The sequence below is a fragment of the Sus scrofa genome, chromosome 6, assembly GCF_054392235.1.
Source record: "Sus scrofa isolate SSC_HxYL_T2T_F1_AM1 chromosome 6, Sscrofa_HxYL_maternal_Yorkshire_Landrace_v2.0, whole genome shotgun sequence".
NCBI lineage: Eukaryota > Metazoa > Chordata > Mammalia > Artiodactyla > Suidae > Sus > Sus scrofa.
This window is the reverse complement of record NC_139388.1, coordinates 89,300,965-89,317,239: the sequence shown is the minus strand read 5'-3', so window position 1 is coordinate 89,317,239 and position 16,275 is coordinate 89,300,965. Positions and strand designations below refer to the sequence as shown.

The window sequence follows — 16,275 nt, the reverse complement described above, 5'->3', positions numbered from 1 at the left end:
ACTAGGAACCATGAGGTTGCGGGTTCGGTCCCTGCCCTTGCTCAGTGGGTTAACGATCCGGCGTTGCCGTGAGCTGTGGTGTAGGTTGCAGACACGGCTCAGATCCTGTGTTGCTGTGGGGGTGTAGGCCAGTGGCTTACAGCTCCGATTCGACCCCTAGCCTGGGAACTTCCATATGCCGCAGGAGCCACCCTAGAAATGGCAAAAAAAAAAAAAAAAGAAAAGAAAAAAAACAACTCTGGGAAGTTCTCACTGTGGCTCAGTGGTAACGATCCCGACTAGTATCCATGAAGATGCAGGTTCAATCCCTGGCCTTGCTCAGTGGGTTAAGTGTCCATCATTGCTGTGAGATGCGGTGTAGGTTGCAGATGCAGCTCAGATCTGGTGTTACTGTGGCTGTGGTGTAGGCTGGCAGATGCACCTCCAATTTGATCCCTAGTCTGGGAATTTCTATATGCTTTGAGTGCAGCCCCAAAAAGACCAAAAAAAAAAAAAATAAAATAAAATAAAAGAAAGAAACAACTCTGGGGGTTCCCCAGTGGCTCAGCAGATTAAGGATCTGGCATTGTCACTGCTGTGATACAGGTTGGACCCCTAGCCCAGGAACTTCCACATGCTGAGGGTGTGGGCAAATAGAAAAAGAAAAAGAAAAAAGCAACTCTGTAGTGATACAATAATTATATATAGCAAATATTCCTCCAATCCTTCCCCAAGGGAATCTGCTGCTGTTTGCCAAGATAACTGAACATTAGAAAAAGGAGAATATTTAGAATCCTGAAAGATTGTTTAAAAATGTTTAAAGATTGAAGTTCCCATTGTGGTGCAGTGGGAAAAAAATCTGACTAGGAACCATGAGGTTCTGGGTTTGGTCCCTGGCCTTGCTCAGTGGGTTAAGGATCTGGCGTTGCCGTGAGCTGTGGTGTAGGTCGCAGACACTGCTTGGATCCTGCATTGCTGTGGCTGTGGCTATGGCCGGCAGCCATAGCTCTGATTCAACCCCTAGCCTGGGAACCTCCATATGCCGCAGGTGCAGCCCTAAAAAGCCACACACAAAAAAAAAAAGTTTAAAGATTGCTTAAAAATGTCTGAGCTGACACAGAAACTAGGAGACGCAAACACAAAATAAAAATAGTTCTCTGGCTACAGCAGGGACTAAAGGAGGCCGTGTGATATAGATGGAGTTTTTAGCCTAGGTCTAATGGGTTCCTAGAAGTTGACAGAATCCTTTCACTGATTCCATGATCTGTGGAGTAAAGTGTATTATGATAGGAAGAGCCGAGCAGAAGCTCCTGAAACTCCCTGAACTAGTCAGCGCTCTCCAAAGAAATAGAACCAATAGGATGTGTGCAGATATAGAAAGGGAATGGTTTATTTTAAGGAATTAGCTCATGCATCTGTGGAGCTGGCAAGTCCACCACCTGCAGGGTAGGCTGGCCGCCCGAAGACCTAGGGAAGAAGTAATGTTACAGCTTGAGTCCAAAGGCAGACTGCAGGCAGAATTCCCTCTTCCAAACAGGAGTCAGTCGTTTTTTTCTAAGACTTTTGACTGATTGAATGAAGCTCACCCACCTTACGGAGAGTAGTCTGCTTTACTCAAAGCCCACTGATTTTAAATGTAAATCTCGTGTAAAACTTACCTTCACAGGAACCTCTAGTGTAGCATTTGACCAAATTATCTGGGTGCTGTGGCCTAACCGAGTTAGCACACACAATTAACCATTGCACTGCCCTGCAGCTGATTTGTGCAGTATTATTTCTGATCTAATAATTTGGCTGAGCTTGGATTCCCCATCGTATCCCCATTCAATTCACCTGTCTGGGTTCCAGGAAAATAGATGGTGGATGATGGATAGACTACCGTGAACTTAACCTTGTGATAGCCCCAATCAGAGCTGCTCTCCTGGACGTAGTATCTTTCCTGGAGCATATCGTCACAACCTCTAGCACTTGTGTATAGTTATTGATTTAGCAAATGTTTTCTTTTCAATGCCCGAGAGAAGAGAGAGTCAAAGGCGGTTCGTTTGCCTTTACATCACGCTATGACAATGAGAGTAACTTCACTCTTTCCCTCAAGGCTTTGTGATTAGTCCAGCTCCCTGTTAAAGATGGTCTTCAGGGAGCTTGATCGCCTTGACATTCCACAGGACATCATATTGGTCCGAGGTATGGATGACATCATGCTCACTGGACACGAACAGGAAACAGTAAGGACCACGATTGCCACGGAGCAGAAGATAAATTGCATTCATGGTCCCGCCACATTGGGAACATTTTTAGGAGTTCAGTGGCTTCGGCCACTGAACACGTTATCTCACTTCACGTATCTCTTAGATAAAAGCAAGTGTTTGGTGGGTCTCTTTGGATTTCGGAGACAGAGTATATACCCTCAGAAGTACTTTGCCAACCCTTTGTTGGGTGACCTGGAAGGCTGCCCATTCTGAGGGGAGCTCAGATCAAGAAAGAGCTGTACAGCAGGTTCAGATCATAAAACAGGCAATGCTGCCACTTTGGATTATATGATCCTGCAGATACAATGTTGCTGGAGGACTCTAGTGGATGAAGTTTCTGTAGGGAGTCTCTGAAAGCTCAAAGAGGAGAGTTGCAATGAGAACCCCTAGGATTCTGGAGTAAGGCCGTACTGACCATGGTCCATTTGAATGAAAAGGTTCTGATGGGTCCCTGGGCCCCAGTAGCGTCTGAGCATATGATCACCAGCTATCAGGTGGCTGGCTATATATCGAAAGTTCAATGTTATCAGATGGGCACAGCAGCAATCCAATGTGATGGAAGTGGTGCATACAGGGCTGGGCTCAAAGTGCCCAGAGGCATGAGTAAATCAAATGAACAAGCAGCTCAGACTCCTATGGCAACTAACTCTGTTGATCTGACCCTCCTCCTTTAACCTAGACCTATGGCCTCATGGAGGGTTCCCTAAAACCAACTGATGGAGGAGGAAGGGAGCAGAACCCATTTTACAGGTAGATATGTATAGGCACCAGCTGGAAGTGGACCACTCTATTGCAACCTCTGGCAGGGGTAGCCCGGATGGACAGTGGTCAATCCTCCTTGGGGGCAAAACCCTGAGCAATATACTTTGTCATTCCCTTTGTGTGGAGGAAGAGATAGTCTGAAGCACAGATGTATACTAATTCCTAATAAATGACAAATGGGGAGTTCCCGTCTTGGCTCAGCAGAAATGAATCTGACTAGTATCCATGAAGATGAAGGTTCAATCCCTGGCCTCATACAGTGGGTTAAGGATCTGGTGTTGCCATGAGCTGTGGTATAGTTCGCATACATGACTCTGATCTGGCATTGCTATGGCTGTGGCATAGGCCAAAAGCTACAGCTCTGATTTGACCCCTAGCCTGCGAACTTCCATATGCCGTGGGTGCGGCCCTAAAAAGACAATCAATCAACCAATCAATGGCAAATGGCTGGACTAGTTGGTCAAAGGCATGGAACAGAGAAGTGGAACTTGGGGAGTTCCCGTCGTGGCTCAGAGGTTAACGAATCTGACTGGTATCCATGAGGATGAGAGTTCGATCCCTGGCTCCGAGCAGCGGGTTAAGGATCCAGCATTGCTATCATCTGTGGTGTATGTCACAGATAAGGTTTAGATCTGGCTTTGCTGTGGCTGTGGTGTAGGCTGGCAGCGAAAGGTCTGATTCAACTCCTAGCCTGGGAACATCCGTATGCTATGGGTTTGGCCCTGAAAAGACAAAAAAAAAAAAAAGAAAAGAAAAGTAAAGTGGAACATTGGAGATAAGCAGATCTGTGTAAGTGGCATATAGATGGATTAACAGGAGTTAGTGAAAAGTATGCAGATCTTTGTGTCTCACATTTTTGCTCACCATTGACCTCCTACTGCAGATGAGGCTCTCCAGCCAGATGGTCAGATATCCCATCCTGTGGATGTCAGCCCGCCTGTAAACTTAGTTACCCTGCTACTTTGCAAAAGACTCATAAAAGGGTGGCCATGGTGGCAAGGATGGAGGCTATGAATGGACCCAACAACTTGGCATCCCTTTCACCAAGGCTGATCTAACAATGGCCAACAAATAGCCCACCAGCCAGCAGCAGGCAGCAGCATAGCAACATTGGTCAGAGAGAGCAGCCAGCACTGTGGTGGCAGGTCAGTTACATCAGTCCCCTTCCACTTTGGAGAAAGCAATGATTCATTTTCCTGGAATTGTTATGTACTCCAAATATGGATTGTACTTCTAGTTCTGCAAGCAATAATATCTGAAAGTTTAAAGAATACTCAATCTGGAGATCCTGTTGTGGCTCAGCGGGTTAAGGACCTGACATTGTGTTCCTGAAGATTCGGGTTCGATCCCTGGCCTGGCTCAGCGGGTTAAGGATCTGGCATTGCTGCAAGCAACAGTCACAGATACTGCTCAGATCCAGTGTTGCTGTGGCTGTGGTGTAGGCTGGCAGCTACAGCTCTGATTCCACCCCTAGCCTGGGAACTTCCATATGCCTTGGGTGTGGCTCTAAAAAGAAAAAAGAGAGAGAGAAAGGAAGAAAGAAAGAAAGAAAGCGCAATCCATTACCCAGGGCTAGAAGACCCATTTTAATGGCAAATTAAATGTGTGGCAATGGCCTCTGAACGTGGGCGTCACCGGTCTTACCATATACCCATCACCCAGAAGCAGCCAGCCTGAGAGAACAATGGAATGGAGTGATTTCATTTCCACAAGCTTTAATCTCCTCTGCAAAATAGGTCTGTACACAAATGACGGTAGTCACAAGACTTGTGGGATTGGATCTCTTTCCAGGCCCTTGTATGCAGCAAGTGCTCAATAAATGCAGGCATGATTATTACTTTGTTTTTTCAGGGACGCACCCATGGAATATGGAAGTTCTCAGGCTAGGAGTTGGATTGGAGCTGCAGCTGTTGGCCTACACCATAGCTCATGGCAACGCTGGCTACTTAACCCACTTAGCGAGGCCAGGGATCAAACCTGCAACCTCATGGTTCCTAGTCGCATTTGTTTCCACTGAGACACAATGGAAACTCTTGTGGGCATTATTATTAATTGACTCGAATTGTGAAAGACCTTGTGCCCCAAGAGGTGCTGGTGGTCTGGCTTCACTAAGCCCTGCAGGGCTGTGGACCCCACCCTAATGTGACCTGCTTTGAATACTCTTAGCTGTTTGGAAAGTCACTGGCTTGAATTATACTGTCTGGCCACTAAGCAGCTCAGCAGAGATATTGTCACTGAGCAGAGCTGTAGGGAGGAGACAAGACACTGTAGAACCCTGGAAATGGAAACTGAAACTGGAAACTTGACAGCAATTGGCCACTTGGGGAGGAGAGTTACAGCAGTGGGAAGGATTATAAAAATCCAGCCTGAGAGCCGTTATCTCACTGCTACTGCCATCTATCAGCAGGCTCCAGGCAAGAAGATTTCTTTTCTGCTCTCTTCAAGGTAAACCCAGAAGCTATAAGGTGTGGGTGTCAGGCTGCCTGCCTGTGAGCCTCAGGCCATGAGGGCCAGGATGCCCATTCCTCAGGGAGGCTACACCATTGAGTCCCCTTTAGTGTCCTGGACTAAGACTGGTCTGAGGGCATGGGTTGGTGGGCTTTTAGAGGTTGGGATGCCAAGCTGCAGGAGCTATGAGACTTCGCTTATAGGTGCCATGTCAACAGTATATGGCCTTAATCCTGTCCCTTTGACTCCTCATCTGTGAAATAAGGATCAAGCTACTTTACCTGCCCAAGGGACTGGATGATCTCTGAAAGCCCTTTATCCTAGGATCTACTGTGACAGTGAGTTTATCTTTGAGGATAGATGACAGGATCTGAAGTAAACCTCCAAAGTGTGGGTCTGGGCATCAGTCAATTATGGCTTTAAATCCTGATTCTGCTACAGCTGGGCAGGCCTGGGAGTGTTACTTTTCTGAGTTTGAGTTTCCTTATGTATAATACGTGGTTGAGAATAACGGCACCCGAGTTCCCGCCGTGGCACAATGGTTAACGAATCCTACTAGGAACCATGAGGTTGCAGGTTTGATCCCTGGCCTTGCTCAGTGGGTTAGGGATCCAGCATTGCCGTGAGCTGTGGTGTAGGTTGCAGACGCGGCTCCGATCCCAAGTTGCTGTGGCTCTGGCGTAGGCTGGCGGCTACAGCTCTGATTCGACCCCTAGCCTGGGAACCTCCATATACTGTGGGAGCGGCCCAAGAAAATGGCAAAAGACAAAAAAAAAAAAAAAAAAAGAATAACGGCACCTACTTCATGGGGTTGTTATGGGTATACATAACTTTGTGCCAGAAAGTGCTAAGTAAGTACTCAACATAGGGGAAATTGTTGGGGGTTTTGTTGTTGTTTGTTTTTAATTCAAGGAAAAAGCATTAAGCAGACAAAGATCACATTAGAGTTGGGGGGGATATGTGTTCTCCTATTTTGTAGTGTCATGGAAATAGCATAGGTTTTGGATTCTGACAGACCTGAGATGTGTCTAGGCTGCACAATTTGCTCTGTGACCTTGGGCTAGCTCCTTTACCCTCCTTTCTTTCTGAAAAACGAATATGAGATCAGTGTTTGGTGCCTGTAAATATTCAATGCATTGTAAGAATAAGTCTATCAGGAGTTCCCTGGTGATTCAGTGGGTTAAGGATCTGGCATTGCCACTGCTGTGGTTTGAGTCACTTCTGTGGTGCAGGTTGGACCCCTGGCCCAGGAACTTCCAAACTTCCACAGGCCGAGAATGCGGGGCGGGGGGGGCGGGGGGGGGGGGAGAAGTGTAGCAACAACCATTGTGTAGAAAATTCTGTGTGACAGGCACTGTTCTAAATGCTAGGGATACAGTGGTGAACAGTTTCAAAACTCACAGCCACCCAGCCAGAAATAGGTTCTATTAATACTCCCACCTTAGGGATAGGGAAACTGAGGCTCCAGGAAGTCCCAGGTATCCTGCTCAAGGCCAGACAAAGCCAATAACAGAAGCCACACTAATAACACTAGCTGACTCTGGTGAGTGCACACAACGTGCCAGGGACTGTGCCAGAAGAGGATTCAGCTCCTTCCGGTGTGGCAGGAACTGCTCCCTTTTTTTTTTTTTTTTTTTTTTTTTTTTGTCTTTTTTTTGCCTTTTCTAGGGCCGCTCCCTCGGCATCCGGAGGTTCTCACTACGCCAGAGCCACTGCGACGCGGGATCCAAGCCGCGTCTGCAACCTACACCACAGCTCACGGCAACAACGCCGGATCGTTAACCCACTGAGCAAGGGCAGGGACCGAACTCTCAACCTCATGGTTCCTAGTCGGATTCGTTAACCACTGCGCCACGACGGGAACTCCGCCACGCCTCCTTAAAGGGGTCCTGGGCTCAGTCCAGAGCATCTCACTGCTCTTTATGAACTCACTGCCAAAACGAAACGCAATACAATCCAGAGGGCGTGCCAGCAAAACGGCTCTGGGAACCAGGTCTCCTTCCAGGTCCGGTGATAAAGCCTTGCGTGGCGCCACCATGCGGCAGAAGGCGGTATCGCTCTTCTTGTGCTACCTACTACTCTACACCTGCGGTGGAGAGGAGACAGGTAAGGATCTTGGGGCACCTGAGCACTGTGGGATAAAGGAGTGAAGAGTCTCAGAATTCCTGAGGAGAGTTTCAAGATACCTGATTTAGAGATCCAGGCGTGCCACTGAACTAGAGGAGCTACTCCAATGGACAGCACGGGGTTGCGGTAGCCAGAGTCCCAGATTCGAATCCCTGCTTGTCAATTCCTCCATTCTCGGAAAACTGCTCATGCCAGTTCTGTGCCAGACACCGCCCCTTGGGAAAAGTCTCTTCCCTTCATGAAAGTTCTCCGTAATGGAATGGTGGCCCCACCGCTGGGGGTGGGCTTGAGCATCAGGCACAGAGTAGGGGACTCTGCTCCCCACTCGGCTTTGTCCACTCTCTTTCCAGACAAAAGAAGACGCTCTGAGGACAACAGCAGCTCCGGGCTCTGGGGCACGCTGGCCTACATGGCCGTCGGAGGAGGTGGGTCTGGAGGGCGGGGAGCCCGGGGAGGGGGGCGGGCCCTGCGGCACAGTGTCCCTCACCCTCTCCTCTTCCTCCAGGGCTCATGGCCATGGCGCTGCCCGCTCTGGGCTTCACAACCGCCGGCATCGCCGCCAACTCTGTGGCTGCCTCGCTGATGAGCTGGTCGGCCGTGGCGAACGGGGGCGGAGTGCCCGCCGGGGGGCTGGTGGCCACGCTGCAGAGCCTGGGTGAGTGCAGGCGGAACCAGGGGCGTAGACACCAAGGCCAGGTGGCTCTCTTTACTGTTCTGAACCCTTTTCACAGGCTAACTCAGCTCTCCGAAGTGGGGATTCTTTCTTTTTTATTTTAATTTTATACTGGAGTATAGCTGATTACAATGTGTTAGTTTCAGGTGTACCGCAAAGTGATCCAGTTAATACATACATCTATTCTTTTTCAGATTCTTTTCCCTAGAGGTAGGGATTTTTTTTTTTCTCCACACCCAATCCCAGCCACAGCAGTGACGACTGCTGCTGATCCTTAACCCTGCGAGGCCACCAGGGAACTCCAAGGTGGGGATTCTTGTAATCCCTACCACACAGCAGGGAAACAGGCACTGGGGGATTGAGGAATTCACTCAAATTCCAGCTAGTTAGCACCATAATGGGATTCAAACCCAGGCAGCCTGCCTTCTGTGTTTTCAGCTCCTAAAGTTGGGTGCCTGGCTAATGCTTTGGCCAAGTCCCAATCCTCATTTTCCTCTTGTGTTAACCAGGATAACCATCCTCAAGCTAACTTTTTTTTTTTTTTTTTTTTTTTTTTGTCTTTTTGCCTTTTCTAGCGCCGCTCCTGCAACATATGGAGATTCCCAGGCTAGGTGTCTAATCGGAGTTGTTAGCCACAGCCACAGCAATGCCAGATCTGAGCATCGTCTGTGACCTATACCACAGCTCACGGCAATGCCGGATCCTTAACCCACTGAGCAAGGCCAGGGATCGAACCCACAACCTCATGGTTCCTAGTGGGATTCGTTAACCACTGCGCCACGAGGGGAACTCCCTCAAGCTAACATTTTAGGAATCTTCTCAACCTCAGAGACCCAGAGTGGCAAAGAAATGTGGTGAAGCAACCCAATTCAATCTCACACTAAGTCTGGTCTTGCATTTTCTTGAACATCATGAAGGAGACAGATACAGAGCACAGAATGGTGCTTCCAGAAAACATGCATTCATTTCCCCCCTCCTGCTCCCTCTCCCTCTCTCTGAGGCCTCCAAAATCTTAGAGAAAAACTACCCCTGCCAAACTGCCCCTCTGCCTTTCTGAATGCTTCATCTTCTCTCTGAATCACAAAACCCCAAAGAATAAGCCCCAAAGGAAGACAAAGCCCTTCTCAGAGAGGGCAGAGTCAGCAGTGGGAGGCGAAGGATGAAGGCCAAGCTAGAAACAGTCCTGTGCTATGAGATAGTTAACCTCTCACATGTCACAGGGTTGGTACAAGGACGAAATATCTTGCTTGCAACCCCCCAGCACCCACAGGGAGGTCTCCATAAAGGAGGCTGTTAGCATTGCTAATAACGCAGTGCGGACAGGAAGAGAATGAGCTCTTATTTTTCTTCCTTCTTTTCTTTCTTTCCTTCCTTCCTTCTTTCTTCCTTCCTTCCTCCAGCACCTGCAGTGTATGGAGATTCCCAGGCTAGGAGTCAAAATGGAGCCCAGCTTCTGGCCTACATCACACCTCTGGATCCAAGCCACATCTGCAGGCAACTCCAGATCCTTAACCCACTGAGCGAGGTCAGGGAATGAACCCTCATCCTCACAGCCACAATGTTGGGTCCTCAACCTTCTGAGCCGCTGGGAACTCTGTGTCTTTTTCATCTCTAAAAAGGAGTTCCCATCGCGGCACAGTGGTTAACAAATCCAACTAGGAACCATGAGGTTGTAGGTTCGATCCCTGGCCTTGCTCAGTGGGTTAAGGATCCGGCATTGCTGTGAGCTGGAGTGTAGGTTGCAAATGTGGCTCGGATCCCACATTGCTGTGGCTCTGGCGTAGGCTGGCAGCTACAGCTCCGATTAGACCCCTAGCCTGGGAACCTCTATATGCCGCTGGAGAGGCCCTGGAAAAAGCAAAAAGACAAAAAAATAAATAAAAAATAAAAATAAAAAAGCAGCTCTGATTTGAGAAGGCAAGTTAGTGGGGGCAGGGGTTCAGCGGTGAGGAGTAGGACTCCCTTTGCAGAAGGCTTCTCCCCTCTAGGGCCTCTCTTTCTCTATCTGGAAATGAAAAGTTTGAACTTAATATTTCCAGACCCTTGGATTCTCAGGCCTGGTGCCTGGACCCCAAGTGACCTGGCTGCATTTGTTTTACAGGGGCTGGCGGTGGCAGTGCCCTCATGGGCAAAGTTGGGGCCTTTCTGGGCTATACTGTCAGCAAGCAACTCGAAAGCAGAGGGGAGAAGACAGAGGATGAGCAGTAGCCAGCGGCTCCCTGGAAGCCCCTCCCTCCCCGTGCTCCTCCTCCTTTTTCCAGCTGTGGTTGAGCTTCCTCTGTCATACTTGGCAATGATCTAGGTCAAAAAACAAAACCAAGCAAAACAGAATAAACTTCTCTCAGAAAACACTCTGTCCTGCTGGGAGTCGCCTTTGCTATGAGAAGCCCAACGAGATCTGGCTCTGGTCTGCCTCCTCCACACTCCCGACCCCGCTTTCCCCCTAAAGCGCATCATACCTCCTGGAGCACAACCAGCTGATCTGGTCTCTGGGCCTTGGTGTGTTTGGTGCTCCAGGCCTCGAATGTCCTTAAGGACGCGCATAACCCAGCTCAGAGATCCCCTCCTCCTCCTGCCTCCCCCCCACCACCCCGTCCCAGCATGAACGCTCAGGCTCCATTTCACAGGGGGCCTATTCTTGGTGATAGAAGCTTCCAGCTACTTCTCTGATTAGGCAGAGATGGAGAAGCCAGCTCTCTGTTCTCTGAAGAAGCACTCAAGTAGCCTCCCTCAGATGGAGAATATAAGGCCAGGTCTTTGCTTTGGGGAAAGCGTGTAATGGCAGCTTTGAGGGGACATGGCACAGCCTCCTTGCCCTTAGACAATTCTGGGGGCAGCGTGGACAGTTTGCCTCTGGAGCCTGCACGCCTTCTGAGGGGGAAGAGAAGGCCTACCCAAGCCCCTGGTAGGACCTGAGCTTTGGGAGGCCTGGCCAGTGAAGCAGAGGGCCAGGACCTTGGCGGGGGAAGGGCAAAGAGGCCCTGGAAGTCATTTGGCGGTAACATCAGCCTGGTTCTAGTCCTAGTGGAGAGAGAGTGAGACTCGTGCTGTGGTTCTGGTCTGTAAAGGGTGCGCCAGCCTCAATGCCAGTTTCCCAGGGAGTCTGCACCGGGGATGGGCTGCGTGTGAGCCACAAAAGCTGGTCACAAAAGGCCCAAGCCAGCTGTCCTCAGGCCCACTGCCCCCTAGTCCCACTTGTAATCCAGAATTTCTTCTTTGACGACAAATGTGGGAGGTGGAGGTGGGTAAGAGGCTCCATCCTGCTTTTGTTCCTGCCCCCGGGTCCAGATGGCAGTTGTGTGCCTCGGCTGACTTGCTGCAGGTCCCCAGAGAAGTGCTGTTTGTGGAAGCGGAGCACGGATGGTGGAGGCACCATCGGCACCTCGACCACTGTCTCCACAGCTTGGGTCCAAGAAGGGAAGCTGAGCTGTGTCCCCTGCCCTGACCATCACCATAGGACCTCAGCCGAGTCCTGCCTCACTTAGGGCCATCCACGGTGGGGCAGAGAGGCTCCTTCTGCCCTCAGAGGATGCGGGGTCTCAAGCAGCACTCTCTCCATGCCTAGTAATTGCACCCCAGCTTTTCTATAAAGTTGATATCCCAGAGGCAGAAATGTGAATCCCTCAGCTCCTTCGGGAAGGCACTACATCTAATTCATCTCCCCTCCCCAGCACCTGGCACAGGCCTGGCACACAGTAGGTGCTCAATGTATGTGGTAGACCTGAACCTGAGGTCAGTCCCCTCCCTTCAACCTGTCCCTTCATATTCCCCAAACTTCATGGAAAAGAGCAACTGGACCACTTGTTCTTTTCCTGGGGGACCCTTGATAATATCAGTCTGTCCCTGTCATGCAGACCTGGGAGAGAGGGACCTGAACCCTCTTTAACAGTGAGGTCAAGTACAACGCAGTGAGGTCAAGGGCCCTACCCTTCTAGTCAATATACTCTAGCACAGATGAGGCTGGGTTTTCAGTAAGGCAATGGGGCAAAGTAGTTAAGAATTTCCCTCTGGGAGTTCCCATTGTGGCTCAGCAGGTTAAGAACCTGACATAGTGTCCACGGGGATGCGGGTTTGATCCCTGGGCCCACTCAGTGGGTTAAGGATCTGGGCATTGCCTCAAGCTGTGGTGTAGGTTGCAGACATGGCTCAGATCTGGGGTGGCTGTGGCTGAGGCGTAAGCTGGCGGCTGTAGTTCTGATTTGACCTCCTAGCCTGGGAACCTCCATATAACGCAGGTGAGGCTATTAAAAAGAAAAAAAACAAAGAAAAAAAAAAGGAATGCCCCTCTGGAGTCCTACAGACCCAAGTTCAAACCTGCCCTGCTGTCTCCTATCTTCCTGCCCTTGCATCAGTTCCTTCACTTCTCTGGGCCTCAGCTTCCGCCTCTGTAAACTGAGCATGATAATAGCATCAACTTCACAGGGTTTTTGTTATGAGATTAGATGAAATAATGACGGAGTTAATACCTTGCCTGGCACATAGTAAGCACTGAGTGAATGTCTCCTGTTATGACTAAGGACTTGCATAAAGCAAAGAGGAAATAGCCAAGCAACAAGCAGGAATTAGATAATCTAACTTGGAGGTCAAGGTTTACCTGTTGGGGCTCACAGCCCCTGTTCTTCCTTCCTCCTGAGGGTGAGCACCCTGCTCCAGGACATACACCACCACCCTTATTCCCTAGAGATCATATTGCCTTGAACAGCATCAAGACCAGAGAGAGATGAACAGTTTTGCTTCCGGATTTTTTTTTTTTTTTGGCTTTTTTTTTTTTTCAGGGCTGCACCTGCAGCATATGGAAGTTCCCAGGGTAAGGGTCAAATTAGAGCTACAGCTACCAGCCTATGCCACAGCCTCAGCAATGCCAGATCTGAGATGGGTCTGTGACCTACCCCACAGCTCGCAGCAATGCCAGATCCTTAACCCACAAAATGAGGCCAGGGATCGAGCCCCCATCCTCATGGATACTAGTTGGGTTTGTTATCTCAGAGCCACAACGGGAACTCCCTGCTTCCAAATTTTAGATCTGAGGCTTCAGCAGTTCTTAGGCTGAATGACACTGACAATGACCCATCTTTAAGGGCCTTTGGGCCTGTATCCGTGCGGGATAATGCCTTGCTTTCATTCTGCAGCACTCACTCAGTGTCAGGCACTGTGCCAGGTGTTAAGGACACTGCAGTGGAAGAAACCCAGTTCCTACCTACCTGGAGCCCACAGCGCACAAACCAGAAGCCTCCCTGCCCCAAGCATCCATGACCCCTCTTCTCCCTTCCCTGTCGCCCCCTCCTCATCCTTATCTCCTTTAACCCATCTTGGCCCTTGTTGTTCTTCATTGACCACAATCCTCTTGTCCACAAATATGAGACAGAATGATGAACACAGACCAGAATTTGCGAGTGCAACAAGTTAGGAAATGCTGAGCGCCTTTGGCCTCCTCCTTGGAAATGGTCCTCAGAGACACACACAGCTGGGTCCTGGCCCAGCTCCAGGTTGGGGACACAGGCAGGGTACTTGCCCTCTCTGAGTCCTAGCTTCCTCGAGGGGTTGGACATCAGAGCGGCCTGGTGCTTCCTGCCCTAAAACTGCTGAGGCTGAAGCAGAGGCTTCTGAATCCTCTGGGTCCTATCAGAGTCTGGCCCTCTGAGGGTTGACTTTATTTTTGGAAGCTGCCAAAAGCTACCTTGCGGTGCCAACTTTGGTGACTAAGGTGAGCGATGGTGCTGAGAGATGCCGTGTTTGGTCACAAATAAGGGTGGCTGGAAACATGCAGGGCAGTTCCTTACTTTGGGACCACACCCTGAGACAAGCCCCAAAATAGATCCCATCTGTGTGGCTGACTTGATGGAAAACAAGTTGAGGTCCTCTGACGTCATCACCTCTCTCCGGACCTCAGCGTCCTAGTCTATAAACCCGGGAAGGGAAGAGTTGGACTCTTCTCTAGACCTAAAATGTCTTTTCAAAGTGCTCAAGTTAGAGGTGTCTTGCACTTTGAGAAAATCCCTTTATCTGGAGATTTCTTTTATTCTTTAAGGGGCCTCCTTGGCCCCCCCAGGCCCTTGAAAATCCACTCAGTCCCCCCCTGGACAAGGGTCCCACAATTCCATTGTGCCATACACCAATGTGGCCACCAGGTGACAGCACAGTCTCAGCCTGGAATCCTCATCGGCCTGAATCATCCTTGAGCAGTTCCACAATTATCAAAAGCCTTCCCTGGGGCGGCCCCACCACAGACACTAGAGACCAAAATGAATCAGCCCCCCCGCATGCTCTGTAGCAGGAGCTCCTGAAGCTCACAGGGGCAGTCAACCCTGAGCCTTCCAGCAGGGCCTGCCCCCTCCTCCCCTTCCAGGCCCTCGCATCTCCGGAACTCCCGAGTACAGCATTCAAGACCCTCTGCAGTCAGGTCTCACTTCTAGGCCCACAGCCTAGATTTAAAGGTAATGAGCACAGGGATTTAAAGGTAATGAGCGGATGGAGTACCCGTCGTGGCTCAGTGGTTAACGAATCCAACTAGGAACCATGAGGTTGAGGGTTCAATCCCTGGCCTTGCTCAGTGGGTTAAGAATCCGGCGTTGCCGTGAGCTGGGGTGTAGGTCGCAGACGCGGCTTGGATCTCGAGTTGCTGTGGCTCTGGTGTAGGCCGGTGGCTACAGCTCCGATTAGATTAGACCCCTAGCCTGGGAATCTCCATATGCCACAGGAGCGGCCCTAGAAAAGGCAAAAAAAAAAAAAAAAGACAAAAAAGAAATAAAAAATAAAGGTAATGAGTGGAGCACTCCACACACACACTTCTTGTCTGGGCAGCAGATGGCGTTGCCAGGAACAAGGCATCCTTGGACCCAGGCTTGGGGGGCTGGGCCAGCTGAGGGCCCGGGTCAGCAGTAGCTGGAGGGAGATGTGGCAGAGGAGGCTTGTGGCTTCCTGTGAAGAACTGAAGAGCCACTTCCTTTAAGCAGATGGCTGTGGGGGAGGGGCAGAAGACTAGGGGGCATGGGCTTCCTGGCCCAGGGGGAGAGGCCCAGAGCAGCCTTCTATTTCCTTTCTCTCTGGGGTCTCCATGGAGCAGACAGGCAGAGTTACACCTTTCCCATGTGCTGTAAAGCTACAGAGAGGAGAGATTCGAGGCAGCTCATCTGTACAAGTAAAGAAATGAAGTCTTGGTTAGGAAGGAAGCAGGCCCAAAGGCACCTCCAGGTAGGTATGCAAAAACCTAGACCAGAGCTTCGCTCAAAGGCCTCCCCCCCCCTCCCCCCCCCCCCCCCCCCCGCCTTCCAATGACCTTCCTTCCTCACTCTGGGGTCTCTATTCAAATGTCGTCTACTCCAAGAAACCCTCCTTGACCGCTATTTCCTCATTCATCTCTACCATGGTGGGAATTACGGGGCCTCAAAACCTACCGGTACCTGTGTTTCACCCACAGAGATTACGATTTAACTGGTCTGGGGGGAGCCTGGGCTTTGGAAGTTAAAAAAAAAATTCCCCTGGAGTTCCCATCCTGGTGCTGTGGAAACGAATCCAACTAGGAACCATGAGGTTGCAGGTTCAATCCCTGGCCTTGCCCAGTGGGTTAAGGATCCCGGTGTTGCTGTGAGCTTTGGTGTAGGTCTCAGACGTGGCTGGGATCTGGTGTTGCTGTGGCTGTGGTGTAGGCTGGCAGCTGTAGCTCCAATTAGACCCCTAACCTGGGAACCTCTATATGCCTCAAGTGCGGCCCTAAAAAGAAAAAGAAAAAAAAAATCTCCTGGTGATTCTTTTATTTATTTATTTATTTATTTATTTATTTATTTATTTATTCTAATGTAAAGACAGACAAGTGTGGGAACACTGTGCTAACATATCATCCTGTTTTAATTTTCTGCATGAGACCGGTAAAGAAATGGAGCCTTGGTTGCTCCAAGAAGCAGACCCACACGCTCAGCCCCAAATACTCAAGTCCAGCTTCAGAACCCAGTCCCAAACACCCAGATCCAAGGTTTTATATGTATGAACTCATTTAATCCTATAATCCTCTTAAGTGTTATTAGGATCCTTGTTTTACAG

At 49.9% G+C, this 16,275-nt stretch overlaps 1 protein-coding gene across 3 annotated transcripts; it reads left to right on the top strand.

Annotated features, from left to right (window-relative positions):
* The first annotated feature begins 5,373 nt into the window (after positions 1–5,373).
* Positions 5,374–10,589, top strand: IFI6 (interferon alpha inducible protein 6). Of its 3 annotated transcripts, none has more exons than XM_021095660.2 (5): positions 5,374–5,435; positions 7,444–7,544; positions 7,916–7,990; positions 8,071–8,220; positions 10,340–10,589. In XM_021095660.2, exons 2-5 carry the CDS (start codon positions 7,475–7,477, stop codon positions 10,444–10,446), a joined length of 402 nt encoding a protein of 133 aa, XP_020951319.1. In that variant the 5' UTR covers positions 5,374–5,435; positions 7,444–7,474; the 3' UTR covers positions 10,447–10,589. The 3 variants fall into 3 exon arrangements, with proteins under 3 accessions (XP_020951319.1, XP_020951318.1, XP_020951317.1); XM_021095659.2 differs by having other exon boundaries at positions 7,432–7,544; XM_021095658.2 differs by having other exon boundaries at positions 7,399–7,544.
* The last annotated feature ends 5,686 nt before the right edge of the window (positions 10,590–16,275 follow it).